Source organism: Mustela putorius, unplaced genomic scaffold (assembly GCF_011764305.1).
Source record: "Mustela putorius furo isolate JIRA1106 unplaced genomic scaffold, ASM1176430v1.1 tig00003972_pilon_pilon_pilon, whole genome shotgun sequence".
Classification (NCBI taxonomy): domain Eukaryota; kingdom Metazoa; phylum Chordata; class Mammalia; order Carnivora; family Mustelidae; genus Mustela; species Mustela putorius.
In genome coordinates this window covers 7,716,426-7,741,402 of record NW_025422115.1, presented here as the reverse complement: position 1 = coordinate 7,741,402, position 24,977 = coordinate 7,716,426, and the positions used below count along the sequence as shown (strand labels likewise).

Sequence of the window (24,977 nt, the reverse complement as noted above, 5' to 3'; positions counted from 1 at the left end):
GCAGCCATGGAAACACACATAATTCCCATCACTGGCCCCTCTCCCACTGTCCACAAAGCCACCCACATACTTGCATCTAGGTAATTAAGAGCCCACTCAAGAGACAGTGGGTGAAATGAAGCTGCCCCCCCCCCAAGGATCCAGGATCACCATGGGACACCCAGGACAGGAGAGGCTGGCAGGACTGCATTATGTCCACACCTACTTAACGTTACCATGATGGGCAGTGTATAGCACTCATTGGGGCCAAAGGGGAACAAATCACAATTCATTTATAGGATCTGCGGTGTAGGTATACCTGCAGTGACCGTGTTCCACTGCTTGGACCATGAGAAAAGAGCCCCTCCCCTCCTCACATGCACCGTGAACAACCAAGTCCCTACTGCTTCCCCCTTACCTGAGAACCCAAAATCATGGGCTAGCCCTGCTGCCTAGAAATCTGTGCCTACTGCTTCTGTGTATTTTAGAATGTTGAATGTTGTGCTCTTATACACTGGGATCATTTGAATGGGTAAAATGACAACTTTCTGGAATTTTACTTGTCCAGAGCATAGTCTGGTTTAGAAACAGAACTCGGATTCAAGCCCCACTTTGCACAGATAATAAAATTCAGGCTCAGGGAAGTTGTTCTGGTCATGCCACAGACTTTTCTTAAACAACCACCTGTGCCAGGGGATGATGGGCCCTTGTATATCCACCCATCCCTAAAAGGTGGAGGTTGGTGCGCGGGCATCTTGCAAGAGGGGCAGAGGGAAGGGAAGAGGGAGCATGGATGGTGGTGGTGCAGGGAGCTACCCAGAGGACAGCAGACTCCCATCTGTGTATTCCTGCTTTCCCTGCTCTGCAACCTGCTGAAAAGCCACCCCACCAGGAGAATTCGGTTTCCCATGCCTGGGGACTGCTATGCCTCATCTAGATACCATCAAGTCACCCTGACTCTCTCTCCTAGCTCCTTTTAACATGTCTCACTCACATCCACATGGAAACTTCCAGAAGTCTTTATTCCACACACAAGCCCCGGGAAATCCCAAGTCTAATCTTCTAGAGCAGAGGTCAGAAAACTATGGCCCTTGATTCAAATCTGATCTGCTTTGTTTCTGTGATCGAATTTTTGTTAGAACAAGGCTATGCCCAATCCTTTATGAATGGTCTAGGGCTGCTTTGGTGGGACAAGGGCAGAACTGAGTACCTGCAACATAGACTATCTGGCCCACAAACACCCGGTCTAGACATTTCCTTCTCCCTTCCTTGTAAGTGCTATCTTACTGGTCCTGCACAAGGCTGGAGGACGTGGATGGTAAGGGGACCACCAGTCTGAGTGGTTACGTTCCCACTCACCCATCTGGCTTCTACCCTGTGGAGTGGGGTGCTGTCATGTTAGGCCCCTTCTCAGCGACCCAAGAAGCTTCTCCTTGGAGTGAGTTGGGGGAGAATTGGAGGGGGAGACGAACCATGAGAGACTGTGGACTCTGAGAAACAGACTGAGGGTTTTGGAGGGGAGGAGGTTGGGGGGTTGGGTGAGCCTGGTGGTGGGTATTATAGAGGGCACGTATTACATGGACACTGGGTTTGGTGCATAAATCATGAATTCTGGAACACTAAAAAAGTAAATAAATACAATAAAATAAAAAGAAGAAGAAGCTTCTCCCTGGGGACGCCTGACTCCTGCAAGCTCTTCCTTCCAGGCCCAGTGGGCTTTCTGCTTCTCCTTCCTTCCTGCTTCCTGTTGGGTGGCAACTTTCCTTCCATCAACCCCTCTGTCTTACCAACAGGGAGGGTGAGAGTCAAAGAATTTCCAGGCCTTTAAGTTTTGTTCTCAGTGTATAAAGAAGGCTTCTGGAATTTAGAGATTCCTTTTCACTCGCAACAAAGTGTGGTTTTCATGACTATAGCCTCTCTAGAGACTCAGCAAAGTGTTGGCACTCAAAGCTAAGTAATGAGCGCTTTGTTCTAGGGAGAGGACCTGCTATTCTCCCAAAGCAATGAATGTTCTTGAATGAATGGGTAGGAGAGGTGCAGGGTAACATGGTTTATAGGAAGTTAAAAATGGGCCAATTTAAATTCTCAAAAACATTATTCTTGCAATAACTTGAGTGAGGTCCAGAAAGTATACCCCAAGTGGTAGGAAGAGGGATATGGAACAGGACTTGGAAAATGAGGGCAGGACTCAAGGAGAGCCCGCAGGACTTCAGCTCCGCTATCCAGTCTCAGACTATGTGAACTGCTCCTCCCAATGGGCATTCTCCTCCCAATGCACTTAGTTTCCGTGGAAGAGGAGAAAGAGGAGACCATTTATAGTAATGGGAAAAAAAAGATTAAGATCAGTTATTGGCAGAGGAACCAGAGGGAAAGGTCTCTGATCCAGGGATCCAGGAGAGAAGGCTTGAGAGAGAGAAAAGCTCATCTGCATCTGTGAGCCCCCAGACCACAAGGCCCCAGAGGAAAAGTAAGAAGTAGGACCTAAAGCAGGTAACTCAAGGCCATCTGCAGAACTAGACAGACGTCCATCCCCAGACCCCCATGCCCTCACCCCGGCTCTTCCAGCACTGGTGTGTTAGCAGGCAAAAACCAAAAGAATGCTCTATGCACCAAAGAAATGAGTTTTCTGCCTTGTCTGTTTCCACAGAGAGAAGTCATGCCCCAGGGCTGACGCTCTTCAGAGTGGCCCAAGATACAGAGGAGAGGCAGCTAGCCTAGTCATGGCCCAAGTGCTCAAAGAAGTAGCTGCCAGGTGATATATCTTACCAGCATCCAGAGAGAGCAAAGTCAGGCCTTCATTTAATGGGAAGACAGGAACAGGGAGGAAAACATGCCAAGTACCTCTTTTTTTTTTTTTTTCTTGTTAGTCACCATACAGTACATCATTAGTTTTTGATGTAGTGTTCCATGATTCATTGCTTGCATATAACACCCAGCGCTCCATGCAATATGTGCCCTACTTAATACCCACCACCAGGCTTACCCATCTCCCACCCTCCTCCCCCCTCTAAAACCCTCAATTAGCTTCACAGAGTCCACAGCATCCCCTACCCCCTCCCCTCTAGTTTCTCAGAGTCCACAGTCTCTCATGCTTCATCTCCCCCTCTGACTTCCCCCAATTCACTTTTCCTTTCCTTCTCCTAATGTCCTCCACGCTATTCCTTATGCTCCACAAATAAGTGAAACCATATGATAATTGACTCTCTCTGCTTGACTTATTTCACTCAGCATAATCTCCTCCAGTCCCATCCATGTTGATACAAAAGTTGGGTTCTCATCTTTCTGATGGTTGAGTAATATTCCATTGTACACATGGATCACATCTTCTTTATCCATTCGTCCACTGAAGGGCATCTTGGTTCTTTTCACAGTTGGGCGACTATGGCCATTGCTGCTATGAACATTGGGGCACATATGGCCCTTATTTTCACTACATCTATATCTTTGGGGTAAATACCCAGAACCCAAGCACCTCTTTTAACCAACTTTCACATCCCTTACATTATAAACATCAAAGGACAACCAGGAACCACCTCACCGATAAGAAAAATCAAACAGGCAAAACAGACAGATTTAGAAAAATAAACAGACTGACCCTAGGGCCAAGAGAACTCAAGGATAAGAAGAAAACGGATTTTACTTAATTCCAACAGAGTACCCCAATGTAGAAATGAAAAAGTAATGCAAGCAGAAAGGAAGACAAATGCTAAGAAAAAATCAGCAGAAAAAATGAAAGAGATCATTGCAATTTTCATTACGGTTGCTGGGTAAGGACAGAGTTAATCTCACCCGGCCTGTTGCAGCCTATGCTAGGCTCCAGAGGGACTTAGAACCACAGGTACAGACAGCCAAACTGAATGAATTAATAAATGAATGAATGAATGAAATGCACCAACAAGCAATGAACATCAACCCATACTAGGGTGACAGGCTGATCTGGGCGACCCGCACCAACTCATCAGACTGTTTCTAGAAAATGTTCAGATTGACGGTTTGCATTTGGCTTCTCCAGATTTTTCTCTTTTGAACCTGGCTGTGTAACCTGGCTTTGGCTACGGGACGGGAAAGGGTAGAAAAGATGCACTTTCAGGTAAGGCTGTTGCTCTCAAATATCATGACAGTTCACAAAAGCACATCCTGTGCAACAGAGAAAGGATCCTGGGAGCTGCCCCCGGGTTAGCCGAGAGCTCTCTTATATTTGCTTGTGCTTCTTTCTCCTGCTACATTGAACTCTCCCTTCATTAAAGTCTTCCTCAGGTACCTCCCGCAGTCTCCAGAAGCCTTTCAATTGTCCAGCCTTGTGTCATGGCTGCAATTACTTTTTTTAAAATTCCCATAGATGATCCAGAAGAGGAAGCTGAAGATGTCACTCAGATGATAAAGTCAAAGGCAAAGGCATCTAAAAAAACGGGATGACAAGCTGAGGAGACTAGAAGATCAACACAGGTCAAACACCCAGTGAACAGGAGTTCCGCAAAAGAGGAACAGAAAAAACCAAGATGCAGAAATAATTAAAGAACCAGACTTCCAGCATTAAAGAAGGCACACATTGAATGGCGAAGACCCTTCACTAAATACTGCAGCGTATCAGAACATCCAAGAACAAAGAGTAGTCCCTAGAAGCTCCTAGAAGGGAAAAACTGGGTATATCGCCAACAAAAGTGAATAAGCCAGACAGACATTAGACCTCTCTCCACTGACATTAAACAGGAAGACAAGGTGTGCCTGCCACCGAAAGAAATAACAACAGAAAGGTTGAAAATATTTAACTTCGAGGAATGGGGAAGAAAGGAGCTGAGGGATGGATCTTCTGCATTTCAGTCTGTACCCTTCCATGCTATCTGAATCGCAGTTTTCACAAAATTCGATAGCTAATACTTTTGTCATCACCATCAGAATCAACATCACCATCATGAAACAGCAAGAGAGGAATGGGTGCTTTTAAGAGAACACGAACACGCACTGCCACGGCTGTTTCTCCACACAGAAACATTGTTTCTCTTCTCCTAAACTCTGATTCCATTCCCCTCACCTGAAAGATGCCATCTGGACTACCCCTGAAGGCCACTGGTAGAACTCTTGAAGTCCCTGGGCAGTGCCTTGCTCAAGGGGTTCCCAGCCCTTTGTTTTCTTTTGGGTTTTTGTTGTTTTATTGATTACAGGGCAACAACAACAACAAAAAAAGTATCATGGATATATATATATTTTTTTTTAAATATATACTATTTTTTTCAAAGAGAAAGTCAATCTCCAGAAAAGCTATTTACCACCAGTTACAACAGACCTAAGCCCCCATTAATCCACTTCTTAGGAGTTATTTCTTTTCGAGAAAAAAAGAGTGGACACTGAGCCTCACCCCTATCTCGTGGCACCAAAAGGCAACGGCGGGCATGGAGAGAGGACACGGATGCTGAATTTTATAAATTGGCAGGTGAAAAGCAGATGCTGTGTTCCTTTGACTTTCTCTGAGACCGGGTCAAAAATCAGTGTCTAAAAAGGTAGTGAGTGTCCCTTTGTGAAAAGCTGAAAAGAACTCTGTGGGATATAACTGAAAAAAAAAAAAAAAAAAGTATGTCTTTTTCTTAAATCAGGTGATTCTGATGAGTATATGCTCTTTGTGGCTAAGTAGCTTATTAACATGTTAAGTAGGTGTCATTATCATAGTCCTTTCAAATTTTGCTGAGGGTTCCAAATCTCCATTTTAAAATCACCACCCAAAGTCACTATCAAAGCCATTATCTGTAATTTCTCATCATGGATGACAAGCCAACACTTCACTCATAATTAGATAACTTCAGTATTTTTCAAATAAAAATTTACTTTTTCATGAACTCCACATTTTTTGTTTTTCTCTATAAAAGAAGGTGCTTAAATTTTAAGGACTTATTTTAGAACAATTAAACTGCATGCCTAGGTGGTAGATAACTGAATCATAGTCTCTAGTAGCTGCTGATATAAAAGACGTCATTTGTTTACATTTGCCACGCCCTGCCTGGTACTTGACTGAACGCTGCCCCCTCCAAAATGTCAGTATCCTCAATTCCTGTAGGCTCCTTAAATTACCATCCACTTCACTATACTATACCTGTTAAGGAAAATACAATGTTTTTGTCAACAGTTAAATGTAGAGAAGATAAAAGCAAGCCATGATTATAAATTGAAATTATAATTCCAAAACATGATATCAATGTCAGGTCAGTTAAAGTGCCTAAATGCAGAAACAGAATTCGGGTTCTGCATTTAGTCTGGTGGTGGGCATTAAGGAGAGCACGGAGTGCATGAAGTACTGGGTGTGGTGCATAAACAATGAATCTTGGAACACTGAAAAAATAGAATCTAAAAAAAAAGAAGAAAGAAAGAAACTATACCTGGTGTCTCAAAGAAAGGGCCCGGGGCTACCCCAGGTGGGCACATGGGCAGGGACACCTACAGAGCCTCCAGAAAAGCTAACAGGATCCATTTACACATACTGCCCCAGGGAGAAAGGCTTCTCCAAGGACTGAGGGGGTCTTCCCTTCATCAGGCAACGTTCTCAGCAGCAGGTGCCTGTGGAGAACCAAGGAGGGTAGGGTGCTGGGGGCAGAGACGAAGCCCTGCCCTAGCTTTCTCTGTATCTATCAACATCTCTCCTGTTGCTGTCACTCTGACATCAGCTCTATGAGGATCAAGCACCTCACACATGGTTCGAATTCATCAACAACAATATCAAGTAGTCTAAGAAACCATCATGGGCTTTATTACATTTTCTTTACTCTTCAATAAAAGAGTACTTTTTTGACCTTTTCAAGATTCAAATTCAAAATTCCCCAATAAAAGACTGAACCATGAAGCAAAAAAATATTCTCCCTCATGCATTCAAAGAATATATATTATATAATGTTCAAAATCTATTTCCTTCTGAACTAGCCTTTCAGATTGAACCAGGGACAGAAAAAGGTTCCAGAGATTTCTTCCTGACGGGCTGCTGGGCAGGGGGTAGGAACTGGTGGAACTGAGGGGCAGGAAGGGGTGAAGAAACCATTCAGCCAGAAAGAAAAGGATAGTATCATATCAATCATTTCATTTGGTAGGCTATTAGAAAATTCAGTTTGGGGGTGTATGGGTAAGCATCTGACTCTTAGTTTCAGGACAGGTTGTGGGGACAGGTCGTGATCTCAGAGTTGTGGGATTGAGCCCCGCCTTGGGCTCCATGCTCAGTGCAGAGTCTGCTTGAGTTTCTCTCTCCCTCTGCTGCTCCCTCTGCTGCTGCCCCTCTCTCTTTCTCAAATAAATAAATCTTTTAAAAAATATTCAGACTGATGGAGCACCTGGCTGGCTCGGTCATTAAAGCATGCAAATCTTGATCTCAAGGTTGTGAGTTCGAGCCCTACATTGGGTGTACGTAATAATTTTTTTAAAAAATTAAATTTTTTTAGGGGCATCTGGGTGGTTCAGTGGGTTAGAGCCTCTGCCTTCGGCTCAGGTCATGATTCCAGGGTCCTAGGATCAGGCCCCGCATCGAGCTCTCTGCTCAGCAGGGAGCCTGTTTCCCCCTCTCTCTCTGCCTGCTTGTGATCTCTGTCTGTCAAATAAATAAATAAAATCTTTAAAAAAAAAAAAAAGAAAATTCAGATTGAAATATTGTGAAACTAAGCTACCTAAGCAATCTACACATTTAATGTAATCCCTATCAAAATCCCATTCATTTTTTTCAAGGAATGAACAAATAATCCTAAAATTTATATGGAACCAGAAAAGACCTCGAATAGCCAAAGGAATACTGAAAAAGAAAGCCAAAGTTGGTGGCATCACAATTCCGGACTTCAAGCTATTACAAAGCTGTCATCATCAAGACAGTATGGTACTGGCACAAAAACAGACACATAGATCAATGGAATAGAATAGAGAGCCCAAAAATAGACCCTCAACTCTATGGTCGACTAATCTTCGACAAAGCAGGAAAGAATGCCCAATGGAAAAAAGACAGCCTCTTCAACAAATGGTGTTGGGAAAATTGGACAGCCACATGCAGAAAAATGAAACTGGTCCATTTCCTTATGCCACACATAAAAATAGACTCAAAATGGATGAAGGACCTCAATGTGAGAAAGGAATCCTCCAAAATCCTTGAGGAGAACACAGGCAGCAACCTCTTTGACCTCAACTGCAGCAACTTCTTCCTAGGAACATTGCCAAAGACAACAGAAGCAAGGGCAAAAATGAACTATTGGGATTTCATCAAGATCAAAAGCTTTTGCACAGCAAAGGAAACAGTTAACAAAACCAAAATGACAACTGACAGAATGGGAGAAGATATTTGCAAAGGACATATCAGATAAAGGGCTAGTATCCAAAATCTATAAAGAGCTTAGCAAAGTCAACACCCAAAGAACAAATAATCCAATCAAGAAATGGGCAGAGAGGGGCACCTGGGTGGCTCAGTGGGTTAAAGCCTCTGCCTTCAGCTCAGGTCATGATCCCAGGGTGCTGGGATTGAGCCCCGCATCAGGCTCTCTGCTCACCAGGGAGCCTGCTTCCTCCTCTCTCTCTGCCTGCCTCTCTGCCTACTTGTGATCTCTATCAAATAAGTAAATAAAATATTTAAAAAAAAAAAAAGAAAGAAAGAAATGGGCAGAAGACATGAACAGACATTTCTGCAAAGAAGACATCCAGATGGCCAACAGACACATGAAAAAGTGCTCCATATCACTCGGCATCAGGGAAATACAAATCAAAACCACAATGAGATACCACCTCACACCAGTCAAAATGGCTAAAATTAACAAGTCAGGAAATGACAGATGCTGGCAAGGATGCGGAGAAAGGGGAACCCTCCTACACTGTTGGTGGGAATGCAAGCTGGCGTAACCACTCTGGAAAACAGCATGGAGGTTCCTCAAAAAGTTGAAAATAGAGCTACCCTATGACCCAGCAATTGCACTACTGGGTATTTATCTTAAAGATACAAACATAGTGATCCAAAGGGGCACATGCACCCGAATGTTTATAGCAGCAAAGCCCACAACAGCCAAACTAAGGAAAGAATCCAGATGTCCATCAACAGATTAATGGATAAAGAAGATGTGGTATATATATATACAATGGAATACTATGCAGCCATCAAAAGAAATGAAATCTTGCCATTTGCAACAACGTGGATGGAACTAGAGGGCATTATGCTTAGCGAAATTAGTCAATCAGAGAAAGACAACTATCATATGATCTCCCTGATATGAGAAAGTGGAGATGCAACGTGGGGGAGTTTGGGGGTAGGAAAAGAATAAATGAAACAAGATGGGATCGGGAGGGAGACAAACCATCAGAGACTCTTAATCTCACAAAACAAACTGAGGGTTGCTGGCGTGGGGGTAGGGATAGGGTGGTGGGGTTATGGACATTGGGGAGGGTATGTGCTATGGTGAGTGCTGTGAAGTGTGTAAACCTGGCGACTCACAGACCTGTACTCCTGGGGCTAAAAACACATTATATGCTTATAAAAAATAAAAACATTTAAAAAAAAAAGAAAATTCAGATTGAAATAGATTGTCCAAGATGAAAATATAATCAGCAGAAGAAGGGGGAAGCAGAGGAGAGGAGGGTTAAAGAATGGAACAAAAATCAACTTGAGGACAGATATTTATACAGCCTCATACACAGCATTATTCATGGGAGTCAAGAGGTAGAAGCAACTGAAGGGTGAATGGCTAAGCAGAATGTGGTACATATATACAGCAGAATATTATTCAGCCTAAAAAGAAAGGAAATTCTGTCACATGCGATGACAGGTAGGAACCTTGTGAAAATTATGCTGAGTAGAATAAGCCAATATATATATATATATATATATATATATATATATATATATATATATATATATTACATGATTCTACTAACATGAGACAAAATGTTTCATGTTGAGTGGAAAGGAGGTAAAGGGTGCAGAGTGGCAGCTATGATAGCCGGACTTAGCTAATGTCCAAGCTGTAACGAAAGTCAGGATCTCTGGTCACAAGAGGTAGGGAAAGCCAGAACTGAAACCAAAGCATAAAGCTACCACCCTCAAAGAATGAACATTCAATAAATTTCTGGCACGCACATGATGTAGGAACTCTCAAGCAAATAAATTAACAGAAAAGTTGGTCCCAAGTGGTGATATCTGGCACCTAACAAAGTTCCGAAAAAAAAAAAAGTTTTCCAAAGCCCCTCTATAGGACTACCAGAATAGTCCACAAAACTTCTACTGAGGGAAACATCAAATGTGAAGGTATATAAAATCATTTTTTGCTTAAATTTACTAAAGACATAAATAATAATCAAGACCTTAAGAAAAGAACAAAGTACTATGACAGAAGGAGAAAAGGAAGATTTAGAAAAGACCAAAATAAAACCTTTAGAAATAAAAAACATAGTCCTTGAGAATCTCAAAGGACAGGTTTAATAACTGATAAGAAACAGCTGAAAACAGAGCCTGTGAAATGGATGAAACATAAGGAAGTTATTCAGACTGGCACACAAAGATAGAGTTATACAATCTGAACAAGAGGAAAAGGGAAAGGCAGGATAGAAGGAAGTCCAAGATGGATATGGGAAGACATGATCAGTCTTCTGACTCAAATAGCTTACTCTAGAACAGTATTCATGCCATAAATCCACATTCGTTGGAAGTGCAGACCATCAAATCAAAAGGATAACCTCTAAAGCAACCCTGGAAAAGGCAGATTTCTTACAAGCAGACTCAGGGTAAAATTTCTACAAAACCAGAGGCGAGAAGACATCCTCAAAATACTGAGGAAAAACAACCATCAACTTAGAATTCTACACCCCCACCAACAATCTTTCAAAAGATAGAGTGAAACAGAATTTTTTCAGACAAATAGGCATTCATAAACCTTCACTGAAAGAATTACTAAAGGCACCTTTGACTAGAGAAGAAATCTAAACCCCAAGGAAGTAACAGAATATAAGCAGCAATGATAACCAAAGAAACTGACAAGTATGTGACACAATCAAGTAAAGGTGTTGACTATAAAAATTATAAGGACAATGAAAGTCTCTAAGGCTGTTGGAATTTTTTTTAAAAAGGCAAGCATGGTGATATTAATATCAACTAGAGTGGAATCCAATACCAATAGCTCAGAACAGATCAAAGGTGTATACTCTATTATGACAAAAGATATCATCAATAAATAAGGTGTAGTCATAAACACACACACAAAATAACATCAAGGTAAAAAACATAAAGCAAAGTCATAGAAATACAAGAATGTAAACCATAAAACAGAGGGGATGACTTTAATATACCTGTGAAACAATGCAACATATCAAATAGACAATGACGAAAAGATTAAACTTGGAAAAAATTAACAACGCACTGATTTTCAAAACTGCTAAATTAAAAAAAAAAAAAAGAAACTTTGTAAGCCACAATGACTATCATTAAGTAAAACAAGAAAACAGTAACAATGACATCCAACCTCCACCTCTCAAAAAAGACTATGTGCAGGTCATCTAGGTGGATCCATTGGACAAGCATCTGCATTTGGTTCAGGTCATGATCCTGGAATCCCAGAATCGAGTCTTGTATTGGGCTCCCCATTCAGCGGGGAGCCCAATACCTGACCTTCTGCCTCTGACCTTCCCCTCTCTCGTGTTCTCTATCTCTCTCTCTCACTTTCTCAAATAAATAAATTTTTTTTAAAAAAAGCTATCTGCTAATTAAGAAAGGTTATTTTCAGAACACCAGAATCAAAGAAAAAAATCAAAATTAAAATTATAAATAACCAAAAATTAATGTAAGTGGGAGAACTCTGCATTGAAATCCATGTGCTACAAATACCCGTATACTCAATAAAAATTTAACTGCACTTGTTTTTGTTATTAAAAAATGAATATGTCAAATATGAATAACTGACGTATCAGTAATGTATCACAAATCTACCAAACTAGGAAAATAAAACAAAACAAGGGAGCCATGTATAAAGATAAAAAGTGGAAATTAATGAGCTAGAAATGATTATAATAGACATCCAGTGACAATTTTTAAGTAGAAAAAAAGAAATAAAACCAAAAGTCAAAATTTGATGAAGACAACTTAAATAGACCAAGATGTAAGACAATTAGTACTTATTGAGAATCTATCACTTAAAATGGTCAATTATAGACTTTACAGATGAGCTAACTTTTAAAGAACAGATCGTTCCCATGTTAATCCATAGAAAAATATGGAAAGCTCACCAATTTACATTACAAAGCCAGCACAACTTAACAAAACTAAATATAGTGTATGCTAATGTGTGAACAAAGTCCAGACCAACTTTATGTATGATTATAGAAGCAAACATCTTAATACATTAGCACATGGATTCCAACACTATATTAAAAAAAAAAGTGATAAAGTTTATTCCAGAAATCCAAGGATATTTCAGTGTTAGGAAATGTATCAGCATACTTCAGTGTGTCAATTACTTAAGGAGAAAAACTAAGGGATGATATAAACATACGACTGAAAACATTGGAAAAATTCAGCAGTCATCCTTTAAAAGAAATCTAAACATAAGTTAACCACCTAAGTATGACTTTTGAATTCCTAACTTGAACACTAGACTGGACAGTAGGCAGGGAGAAATATTTATAAGGAACTGACAAAATTTGAATGTGGACCATAGATAACAGTGTTGTGTCCATGTTAATTTCCCGACTTTTATTATTGTTCCATGTTTATGACATGCCCTTACAAGGAAATACACACTGAAGAATTTAGGGGCAAAGGGATCTGAGGTTTGCAATGTACTTGCAAGGGATTCAGAAATAATATGTAGATGGATGCATTACTCATGGATCAACCGGTCAATCAGAAGTTTGGGGGGGGTTGGAAATGATAAAACTAATAAGGCAAAATAAAAGTTAATAATTGGTGAATTACGGGGCACCTGGGTGGCTCAGTGGGTTAAAGCCTCTGCCTTTGCTCGGGTCATGATCCCAGGATCCTGGGATCAAGCCCCACATCAGGCTCTCTGCTCAGCAGGGAACCTGCTTCTCCTCTCTCTCTCTGCTTATTTGTGATCTCTGTCAAATAAAAAAATAATAATAATAATAATCGGGGAATTATTAACATACCCCGGTTAAAGGTGTGGGATTCCTTGGACTTTTCTTGTAACTTCTCTATAGGCTTGATATTATAACATAATTTAAGTAATCAAAATTAACTATCTACTAAGAAATATAAGAGCATACATCGATTCAAAATATCAAAATTAAAGCCATTCCCCTTAAAATCAAAAACAAGACATGAATGTTTCCTTTCACACTCTCCTTTGACATTATTAAGGTTTCAATCAATGCAATAAGTAAAAGAAATAAACAGTAGAAAACAAATATTGAAATGTGAAGAATACTGAATATGAAGAAACAAAACTGTTTATAGATGATATGCATATAGATATGGAAAGCCCAAAGTTACTTAAAAATTCAGTTAGTACAGGGCGCCTGCGTGGCTCAGTGGGCTAAACCTTAGGCTCAGGTCGTGATCTCAGGGTCCTGGGATTGAGCCCTGCACTCTGCTCAGCAGGAAGCCTGCTTCCCCTCTCTCTCTGCCTGCCTCTCTGCCTGCTTGTGATCTCTGTCAAATAAATAAATAAGATCTTTTTTAAAAATATAATAAAAAATAAAGTAAGTATGAAAATTTCTAAAAAGAGAAAGAAACAGTTTCCTTGTAGAGGAGCAGCAAGACTGTTAAAATGTTAATCAGGAGAAGCAAAACATGAAGATGGCATTATATTGTATCATGAACAATATATGAAGTTCGCCATGTCTGTCCACCCTCTTTCCCTTTATTTGAAGTCGCCTGGTATACCTTTTCTTTTATTTTTAGCCTTTTAGCTTTTTTTTTATTTTTAAGTCTATCTCTGGATCTTGCTTTGTTAGTCAACCTGAAAAAGTTTTTTAAACTAGGTTAATTGAGCTCATTTACATATATTAATATAGTCTATATATGCAGCATCAGCTTTGGCAGATATTTTAACCTTCCATTTAAAACACCTACACGCATACACGAAGTCTTTTGGTATGTGGGCTGCAGACTCTGCTTGCTTGCTCTCTCTCCCTATGTTTCTTCAGGTATGCAAGAAGGATCTGAGAGAGCCCCGATCTCTACTTACTACTTTTCTACAGTACCTTGTATAACCCCCTTGGTAACCTCTGCTTTGGGATATTATCACCTCCCTACTCTGAGCAATAATGCAAGTAGCAAGCGAACGCTCCTTCCTCCCTCCCTCGCTCTTTTAGAACCACCCAATCTGAGGTCTAGTATTCTGATATTAATCCTTAGAGTCTTAATTAAACTTAAATAAACTTAAACCTTCTCCTCCCTGCTTTGTCAGCTTCAAGAGATAGTTCTTACGTCTGGCTAATTCAACTGATGTGATGAGGAGCTTATTCTGTTCTCCCCTTCCTCTCCCTCATCTCCTGTCATTTATTTTTTTAGCTGTATAATTCAATATAATCAGAGCACATAATGCTTATATATTAATTTGCCCCCCTACTGTCATGTTTTAGCTTTATAGTTAAAACAGTCAATGCTCACCCCCAGAATTTATGAATCGTCACTAATCATTTTACAGTTTTCTGAAGCTTATTCTCTAGTAAACTCCTCATAGGTACAATATTCCCAGAGTTCTTGCAAATTCAAAACCGTGTGTCTGTGGGCTTTGTATTTAAAGGACAATTATCTGAATATAGGATGTCTGACTCACATCGTGAGCATATTAAAAACGTTGAGGTCCAGTTCCAGGTAGAGTAAGCAAGCCTACATTACCCTGTGTCTCCCACCAACTGCAGCTAGAAGTCCTAATGGAATGCATAGAATAAACAGCTTGAAACTGAAAAGTAAAATAGCGGCCAGACTGAGGAAGAACAATATAATTCAAAGTACCACCAAATTGGCAGTAGTTTATCATTTTTCCCTCCACAGCGTCCCCCAGCCAAAACTCAACACAGCTTGAAACCCAAAATTGAGCATTCATGCAGACAGAAAGAGCCCAGAAGCCCTCTAGTTCTGGCTCAAGGATTTGGAAATGGGCTTCCCAATGCCAAAAGACAGTAAGGCAATCCCCATTGTTCTCTCGTTTGGATTTCGTTCTCTTCTTTCTCCCACACCCCAGCCCTCCAAGCAATAGCATAGCAGCAATAGGAGCAGGCAAGGCATAGGAGAATGTTCCTTTCTGATTGCAAGAGCTTGGTCCCAAGATGGCAGTGCTAAGCCTTGTTGCTGATCCCCTATCTGTCCTCCTCCTGCATGGCCCCTACTCAAATGCAGACACAGGAAGGATGCAGCAAAGCAAGGTAAAGCTCTAGCCCTCTCGGAGGACTGGATAAGGGAAGCCCCAGGGAAACAGAAAACATCCACGTCACAAAGAGGGAGGAGCCAGGGAAAGAGATCCCTAACATGTATTTATGAAGTCATAGCTCATCCCCAAGTCGTGCAGGTGTATGTACTACCTACCCTAAATAGTAAACACAAATTCTGGGAACAGACCTACAGGGTAGATCACCATCCGAGAGCTAGATTGGCCACTGGGTGGCCCACGTGCAGGACAGATGTGAACAGGACAGCAGAGACTTTGAAAACTGAACTGATCTCAGAACCACCACCCACAGTAAGCCAGTCACAAGTTGTGAAAACAAAAACATCAACGTTCTCCTTGTGATTCAAACAATACCCAGAGACTCACAACATAGCAGTCAATATGTCTAGGACACAATCCCAAACTACTCAGCATGCCAAAATTCAGGAAAATGTCAATTTCCATGGGAAAACGATGACAGATTTTGGAATTCTCAAACAAAAAGACTTTAAAGCAATGATAATAAAAATGTTCCAGGAAGTAAGGGTCACTACTTTGGGATATGAGTGAAAAACTAGAACCAAAAACTAAGAGGAAAAAATAGGAGGTTTGAAGAAGAACCAAATGGGATTTTTTTTTTTTTTAAGTGAGAAGATAATAAATAGAACACACTGGATGAGTGTAATGGCAGAATGGAGATAATAGGAGAAAATATCCATCACCTTCTCTGGCAACAACAATCTAAAACACCATGAATTTCCATCAGAAAACATGGAGGATGGTTGGAATTGGAATACTTTTCAAGGCTGAAACAGAAGAATTATCAACCCAGAATTCTGTATCTAGTGAAAATGCTCTTCAGAAAAAGATGTGAAATAAAGACATCCCAATGTAAAGACCAACTAGACACAGACTATTTAAAGTTCATATGGAAAAACTGCCAAGGCATTTTTGAAAAAGCAAAGTTTGGAGGGGCGTGCTTTACTAGAGAGCAAAACCCACCATGAAGTACTAGCACCAAAATAATGTGGTATTGGCTCTATGATAGACCATTAAAGGAGTAAAACTGAAGAGAGCCCCAAAACTGAACCACACAGGAAATCTGTCTGAAAGCAAATCAAGTTAGGCCCTTTTTCCCTATGAAATACAAAACCGATTCTGGATAAAATAAAATTTGAATGGAAAAAATAAAATGAGAACATTAGAAGGAAGTTTTAAAAAAAATATTTGTGTGACCTCGGTAATGATGACCCTCTTAAACTCAGAAAAAAAGGACCCAGAAACTGTAAAAGAGAAAAAGAACAGACTTGACTACATAAAAAGCCCTTAAATCTTTTATATGGCCAAGACGCCAAAATTTAAGCCAAATGAGAAGCGAGGATGTTGCAAGAAAATACTTGCAACATATAATAAAGTAACCATGGAAATGCAGATCAAAGGAAAACAAGGAAATATCTTTTTTTCTCCTATCCAGTGGATAAAAATGTTAAGAACTGCTAACATCCTATGCTAGTAAGAAGGTCGCAAAAGAGCACACTTATGAAATGCTTCTGTGGGTAGGAATGACTACAATCTTCTGAGGAAATCAATCTAGCAATACCCAACAAAATTCTAAATTTGAATACCCTTTGACCAGCAATTTCACCTTGAGGAATTTATGCTCGGAAAAAAAAAAACCCACAAGTACTAGCATCTCAGGTTAGATAAGCAGCAATGTTTGTAGAGACAAAGAATGGATACAATCAGAATATTCCCAACAGGAGAGTAACTGAATAAATTGTAATAATTCATACTGTGGACTTTAACGCAGTCATTACAAATAATGGGGATAATAATAATAATGGGAATATTTATTACATACGAAACTTAAAAAGTCATGCAGTATGGTCTGTGGTGTAATCTTTTTGTAAATTTTTTAAAAGCAAAGAAATATATGCCACACATATACATTAATTATAATGCTTTTGTGATTCTATAGGAAGCATGGAAGGATCCCATTACCCAACACGGTACAGTGGGTCCAGAATTAGGATAGATGGAAGCATTGTTATCATGTTTTCTTTGTTACACTTCTATGTTTCAGTTATTGCAACAAGAGTATATTACTTTTGAAGTATGAAAAAATCCAAGTGTTGGTTTCACAGAAAAAAAAAATACACATATGCACACATACAATACGCAGTCACACAGTCGGCTCCCAATGACTATGTCTTCATCAATGTAGGTCACTGGTCATGTACGTAATTCACAACGTGAATTTGCCTCTGATGTCCTGGGCCTTATAAAATTTTCAAAGAATCATAAGAAAGCTGCTCTGCTAAAGGACAACTATTCAAGACCTAGCTCCATGAGGCTCCTAAACTGTTCATACAGATGGTCATCTCTCAAAATGCTCCAGGCATTCATCCACGAGGGAGACCAACCCACCTCCCAGCTCCTAGCTGGGTGGCAAGGACCCAGGCAGCAACACCATTTGAAGGTGGTCTGTCAATGCTAAAATAGCAACTGCTCCCTCTGGCCAGACCTGCTGCCCCCTCCACCCCCCCCCACCACTTCCACTCCCTGCCTTTCTCCAACTTGGCCAAGGTGCTTCCTAAACCTTACACATCCTTCCCAAAGGCAACACCTCTCCACGTTTTTCTTGAATGTTCACCTCTGCATGGACGTTTTGTGTTTTTCCTAAAAGACAGAGGTATGACGTCCTTGAGGAGATTTACATTTGATTCTTGACTATGGTGCTTTATTCTATCTTTTTGCCTCTGCCTAAGGGGGACAGTTTAAGTCTAAGGGCTAGAAGTATAGCCTCCAGGGTCAGAGCAACCAAGTACAAACCTGACCGTGGCCGTTTACCTGGGCAACCTTGAGCAGCTGTGATGGTTAATTTCATGTGTCCACTTGACTGGGCTAGAGGATGCCCAGAGAGCTGGTAAAACATAGCTACTGGGTGTGTCTGGGAGGGTACCTCTGGAGGAGATTAGCATTTGCATCAGTAAACTGAATAAAGAAGACTGGCCTCACCAAGGAGAACAGGCATCATCCCGTCCTTTGAGGGCCTGGATTGAACAAAAAGGCAGAGGAAGGGTGAATTTGCACCCTCCAACTAAGCTGGGACGTTTGTCTTCTCCTGCCTTGAGATACCACTGATAGGGCCAATTTAACATTAAAACCTGTTAAACCCCTAAGGCCTGCCTGGGCCTACTTAGCCATAGTGACTCCATGTTGCCTAGGTAGCCATTTTGTTGTTTAATAAATGCCTCAGCAGTTACTGATACCGGTTCCGGGTAACCATTGCTAAAACACATACCGTTACTAAAACACACAGGTAGGAGACATCCAATCAGCCAAAGCCACATATGTAGAGGTCTGCGGTTGTGCCCTATAAAACTAGCCTGCAAGACCAAGGGGTGGTCGCTCTCTTCGGAGGCAGCCCTGGCCAGTCAGTCTGATTTCTAATGGTTGGCATAGAATAAAGCTTTACCTAACTTTCACTTTGTCTCAGTCTCATTCCCCTGGCCAGTCTAACTCCTAATGCTTGGCATAGAATAAGGCTTTGCATAACTTTCACTTTGTCTCAGTCTCGTTCCTTTGATAACGGACCCAACACCACCACTCCTGGTTCTCAGACTTTTAGACTCCCACCAGGAATTACACAATTGGCCCTTTGGATTCAGACTGAATTATACCACCAGTTTCCCTGGTTCTCCAGCTTGGGGATGGCAAAATCATGGGATCTCTTGGCTTCCATGTTAGCCTCAAGTAAATGAATGAACGGATGACTGAGCAAACTATTGGTTCTTTCTCTGGAGAACCCTGTCTAATACAGCAAGTTACTTACTCCCCCTCCATCTCAATGCTCCCAGCAGAAGCTGCCGAGACTTCTTACAGCTTAGGCTCAGGCCTGAGACTGCCTCTGGTCCTCAGGATTCTACTGGCCAAGGCAAGTAGGAAACCCAGTCCAAATTCAAGTGGAGGGATCCGCACAAGAGTGTGGGCACCCGAGTCACCATTCTGAAATGAAAAATATCCTTGCAGGCCAGTTTCCAGGTCTCAGGGGACAGGTATATCTATATATATATATATATGGGAAAGGGCCAATGTTACCACCCACAGCCAAGCTAACATGCAAACGTGTCCCAACATAACAGGAACCAACCACTATTTCTGTAGAGGGCAAAGTCAGGATGTGAAAAATGGTGTATATTCCATATTAAAAGAATTTTAAAGGTGTTGTGGCAGATTAAGTTTGAAGAAAGAAAACATGGCAATGAAAAAGTGGATATAAGGGGGCAGAGTAGAAAATAGAGAAGTTACCCTAAAATCTCAAAAACATAAGCAGAATTTGTTGTGTGCATTGTTGTCCCCAGACCCTAGAGGAACGCCTACACATACCAGATATTGGCAGAATTACTCTGAATCAGGGGACGTTAAAACTCATAGGTTATACCTGTTGAAAGGAATAACACTGAAAATGAAAAGTGAATTACTGTTTTGCAATTTACCCCTTCAAACTAAAATGGAGTCAATGTATATTTTTCACACAGTTTTTCTACTGTGTGGAGGTAATGTCTTCCCTTTTAGGTTTATTGTTAAAAGGCAGCTGTTTTTCAATGCCTTTGGGGAGTACCAAAAATCATAGCTAAGGCTAAATGGTAGAAAGGGAGGTTCAGGGAGGAGCCAGGAAGTGAAGCTAATCTACCAGTCTGCCACCTGTAGGCTGGTTCCAGCAGACATCAACATCAGTGCCCACAAAACAGATGACATGAAAATAATGCATATTAAATAATGCTAAAAACTGAGCAACAGATGTGTGAAAACTATATATAGTGGTCCATTTGAATCATGGCTCCCCCGTTCCTGCCTCGAATGTCCTCTCTCTGATTTAAACACCCGGAGCTGTGGCCACACATACTGTCGTTCCTAATCAGCTCTCCCAGACTCACCCATGGTCTGAAATAAGCTTTAGAAATTAATACCCCCATTAGGATGAAGGACTGCACCTGTATGGGTCAGGATGTCACAGAATCAGTTTCAGATCTCATTTCAAAAGCCATGCAATGGGCTTGGACAACAGAGGCCATTACAAAAGAACAACAACGTGAAAAACCAAAGCTGGACAGAATTACTAAATTTCAACATTCGAGAACAAACACCAAACATTCATTACAAGGGCTTAGTTTGGATTTCTGGAGAAGGAATTAAAACATACTGAGTTAACAGTTTAAGCCTGTAAGATGTACTTCAGCACCATAAACCAAATGTAGTTACAGATGTCAAGACTTCTCAGAACAAGTGCTTCTCTTTATAAATGTCTGCTCTCCATGTATTTTTTCCGTTTCCATATGTCCACTCTTTATCAATATAAGGAAAGCACAACTTTCATCAAAAGGCTACAACCCCCCCCCATTAATTCTTGGGGACAATCGCTTCCTTGTAAGAGAGATCTCCCGGTGGCTTTCTCCTACGGAGGCTTGTTAGTCCCTGGCTTCTCTAATTTGGGGGTCAACAGCCTGAAAATCGGTCACCATTGAGGTGTGGAGCTCAGAAAACACGCCCCCGGACGCGGGTTTCGGGTCTCCTGCCCAGTCCCGCCACCCACAAACCGTTCCGGACGCACGCGGGAAATGCCAAGTCCACGACGCCAAGTCTGGAAGTGGCCGCAGGGGGGCCGGCCAGTCTCCGCGCCCGGGCTGACCCACAGCAGGATCGGACGCGCCCGGTGGCCCCAGCCCCTAGTTCCCGCCGCCGCGCAGACGACACGCGCGCGGAGTCGCAGCCCCGCACCCGGATCCGGCCCCTCGTCCCCGCCTCGGTCAGGGCCTCCTGGCTGCTGAGTCTGCACCTAGCCGGGCCAGAGCGAGTCGCGGGTCCCCAGCGCGCAGAGTCCCTGAGGGCCCAGTGCAGACCCCGTGGCCGGACGCGCACCCGCAGCCCACCCCTCAGCCGGCGGGCCCCCCGGCCGCTGCAGGCTCGGCGGAGGGCGGGCGCCTGGCTTCGGTTTCCTCCAAGAAAAGTAACTCGGGGATTAGCGCTATAGGAAAGGGAAAGCGATGCTCTGAGAGCGGTAAGGTCCCCGGAGTTATCAGCCCGGAGTTTTCTGAACTGCACCCCGTGCTGCCGCAGCTCGGCCCCGGCGTTCGCGCCCCGAACTTGGAGCCCGCGGTGCCGTCCCGGGCGGGCTGCATTCCTGGGGCCCCGCGCACCTCCCCGCCCGGCCGCAGACACTCACCGAGAAGCCGGCCCAGAAGGGGCAGGAGTGGCGGACGCGGGCCGAGGTGGTGAGCGCCAGCGCGGCGAAGCTGACGGCCACGATGAGGCATCCGAGCGCCATCTGCGTGGCCCCGAGCGCCAGCACGATGCGGGAGCGGCCCGGGCACTCGCGCAGGCGGGACAGGCTGCGGGGCAGCGCGGCGGGGCGCGGCGCGCGGGGACCGCCGGCCCGAGGCATCGCGCCGGGCGCCCGCACGCCTCGCCCCGCTCCCGCCCGGCCCCGGCGCGCGCCGCCGCCGCCGCCGCCTCTCCTCACAGAGGGTCCGAGGCAAGTTGCGCCGAGCGAGGGGACGGCCTTCCCGCGGGTCGCGGGCGCTGCGGCGGCCGCGCGCCGGGAGCGGGCCGGGCCGGGCGGGAAGCCGGACGCCGGCTGCCCCTGCCCGTGCCCGCGCCCATGCCGCCGCCGCCGCTCCGCAGGGCCGCCCGCCCGCCGCCGGCCGCGCAGCGCTGCGCCCTCTCCCGCCCGCCCCGCGCGTTCCCCGCCCGAGCGCGGGCGCGAGCTACCGCGTGCCGGGGGCGAGCCGCCGCCGTCCCCGGGCGCGAGCCCCGCCGCCGCGCGCCGGGCTGGGGCCGGGGCCGGAGCGCGAGCCGGGAGCGGGCGGGTGCAGGTGCAGTCCCCGCGGCCCGGCCTCGGTGCTCTCGCCTGTCACGCGGGACGGCACTAGGGACCGCAGACGCTTCAAGGTCGAGGGCAGCAGCCTCCGAGGCCGAACCCTCGGTGGGCGGGAGCCGGGGCCCGAGGGCGGGCCGAGTCAAGGGGACCGAGCCGCCGGCCGAACCTGGGGCCAGCCCGGGATGAGCGCTTTCCGCGGCGGAGGTGGGGCGAGGGGGTCACTGCGCGTCCAGGCGGGGAGAGGAGAGGAGGTGAAATCCAAGTGCGCGGCCCCAGGTGTGGCGCGCCGCAGCCTCTAACGAATGCGGAATTCCAAGATCCAAGATGCCGCTTTCCTGCAGTTCCGCAATTTCCCAAGCAATCCGCTGAGAACTGGGCCCGGGAGGAGTCGGCGTTTAAACCTCCCCGGTTCACAAATGGATGTCTCTTACTCACCTTTAGTTTGCAGGGCTTTTGATACAAGTGAAAAGTTTAGGCTTAAATCGCACCGAACGAATTTAAATGAGCGGTGGCATTAAGGACCCATTAACTCATACCTACTCCCTTTAGCCAGCATAAGGTTTTAAATTGGTTAACGGCTTCTCTGAGGTACCAAGAAAACTTGGAAGTTTGTATTGTCACAGTTCTCTTTGTGGCCCTACTGTTGTGACTTCAAGACCACTGATATTGAAAAAGACTGTTATTAAGAGACCCACGAGTGTTGGGAAATCTAAAGGGATCGGACACAAAAAGGCAACGTTCGGCGTAAGAAAGGGCAATGGTAGGTCATTCCCCCAGGCCATCTGTCCACTGTCGCATGGTGGAACTGAGGGAGTCCCCCGCTGGTTCCAAAACACTGGAGAGTAGCGCCCCAGAACGTCTCAGTTGCTGGTGCTTGAAATTTCACCTTTAGAGATATTGATTCCTTTGGGGCTTGACGAGCCTCTATTAAAATGCAAATTCCTCTTGAAGGGGCAATAGCTCAAGCCTTTATCAGCCAACACCTTAGCAGGGATGGGATTTATTTTCCAATTTAAAGGGATGGCCAAGGGATGAACTGGGGGTGGGGAATTCCACAGATAAAGTAGCTGACCTCAAAATGTTGGCCACTGGCCAGTTTTTATCTGTAACATGGCTGAGCCTCAGGCTGGCATCATTTAGAGTACCAGAGTACAAATTCAAATTTCCTGGAGACATTCTCTATCTAGAAATTCTCAGGCAGCACTTTTTAAGGCCTTGGAACAATACCAGAGCCAGCTCCTGGACTGCCAGGAGGTTACGTTCTCAATGGAATCACCTCCCTCTCTCCCTCATTTATTTATTCCCCACAATAGTTTACAAAGAACTCTCTAAGCACCAGGCACTCTTAGGCCCTTAGAGTAAGTACAGAAGTGAACAAAACAGACAAAACCCTTGTCTTTTCGGTAGAAGGAGAGAAACAATACAATAAGCAGAACAAGTAAATTACAGAGTTTATTGACATTATGCAGTACTCAAAAAATATGTTAAGCACTCACTATGTGCTAGACACTGAACATGTAAGGATTAGCAAAAGCAAACAAGCTAGAGAATGTTCAGTCTACTGGTTAACTTAACAATACAGAGATAACTGCTCCAAGGCCAATTATGGCCAGGCACAGTGTGATGGAGAATTCTACGTGGTGCCAAAAACCAGCATCCTCTACAGAAAAAGAATTGAGGGATGCCCAAGAGAATGTAGAGTTCACATGTTACTGCTGTCATCTAGGCAAGAAATGACAGTATTTGAGATGAAGGTAGAGATGGTGGAGATACTCAGAACTGGATAGATTTGAGACGTTTGGCAGGAGTCCGCAGTGAATGAAATGTAGACAAAATACAGGGCAGCACCAGTGGGGCCATCCTGGGGAGAGTACCGAATGGTAGAAACCTCCCGTCAGCTCCCGTGTGTGTGTATTAGATGTGCTTCCAAAGTATATGTGAATCAATTCCTTCTAATTATAAATGGCATGGAAAGAGAGCTCTGAGCAGCACAGCAGAGGGTTTGGGTGTAGGTGGATTAGGAGAGGGATCGACGTTGTCTGTGAAATTTGATTTTGGAGCAGAGCCAGAAATTACAATCACTTAGCCATTTTAAAAATCATTTCTGTATTTTAGAGAATTTTAAAATTTTGATTGTATTAAATGTAATATCTGACTTTCTCTTGGTAAACAACTGGAATTTGGAGATATAAATAAAGTGAGTCAATTTCACAGAAGTGAATCATAAAGAAAGCAAGGATGGAAGGAAGGAGGGAGGGAGCTGGCCTAGCCCTAGCTCTGATCCTAACAACTCATTGATCCTCTTTGCTCCTCAGCATTTTTCTTATAAAAGGCTGCATTGGGGGTGCCTGGGTGACCCAATCGTTTGAGTGTCTGACTCTTGGTTTCTGCTCAGGTGGAGATCTCAGGGTCTTGGGATCAAGCCCCACATCCAGCTCTTCACTCACTGGGGCGTCTGCTTGGGATTCTCTCTCTCCCTCTGCCCCTCCCCGCTAAAATAAATAAATAAATCATAAAAAAAAAATAAAACGCCACCATAATACATGTCCTAGTATTATGAGAGATTCTTGGAGTCACCTGGGACCAACTTATCGTAACTTTTTCTTCTTCTTAGATCAGATGACACTAATAGATTGAGACCATTGTTTTTTTGTTGTTTTGTTTTGTTTTTTAAAGATTTTATTTATTTATTTGACAGACAGAGATCACAAGTAGGTAGAGAGGCAGGCAGAGAGAGAGAGAGAGGAGGAAGCAGGCTCCCTGCTGAGCAGAGAGCCCGATGCGGGACTCGATCCCAG

At 43.6% G+C, this 24,977-nt stretch overlaps 1 protein-coding gene across 3 annotated transcripts in view; it reads right to left on the bottom strand.

Annotated features, from left to right (window-relative positions):
* Positions 1 to 21,924, bottom strand: part of FAM189A1 (family with sequence similarity 189 member A1) — a 486,040-nt gene extending 464,116 nt beyond the window's left edge. For all 3 annotated transcript variants that reach the window (XM_004759869.3, XM_013060110.2, XM_045070539.1), the window contains exon 1: positions 21,526 to 21,924. In XM_004759869.3, the coding sequence (XP_004759926.3) occupies positions 21,526 to 21,744 (219 nt within the window). In that variant the 5' untranslated portion in view covers positions 21,745 to 21,924. The remainder of the gene's footprint in view (positions 1 to 21,525) is intronic.
* Between the last annotated feature and the right edge of the window lie 3,053 nt (positions 21,925 to 24,977).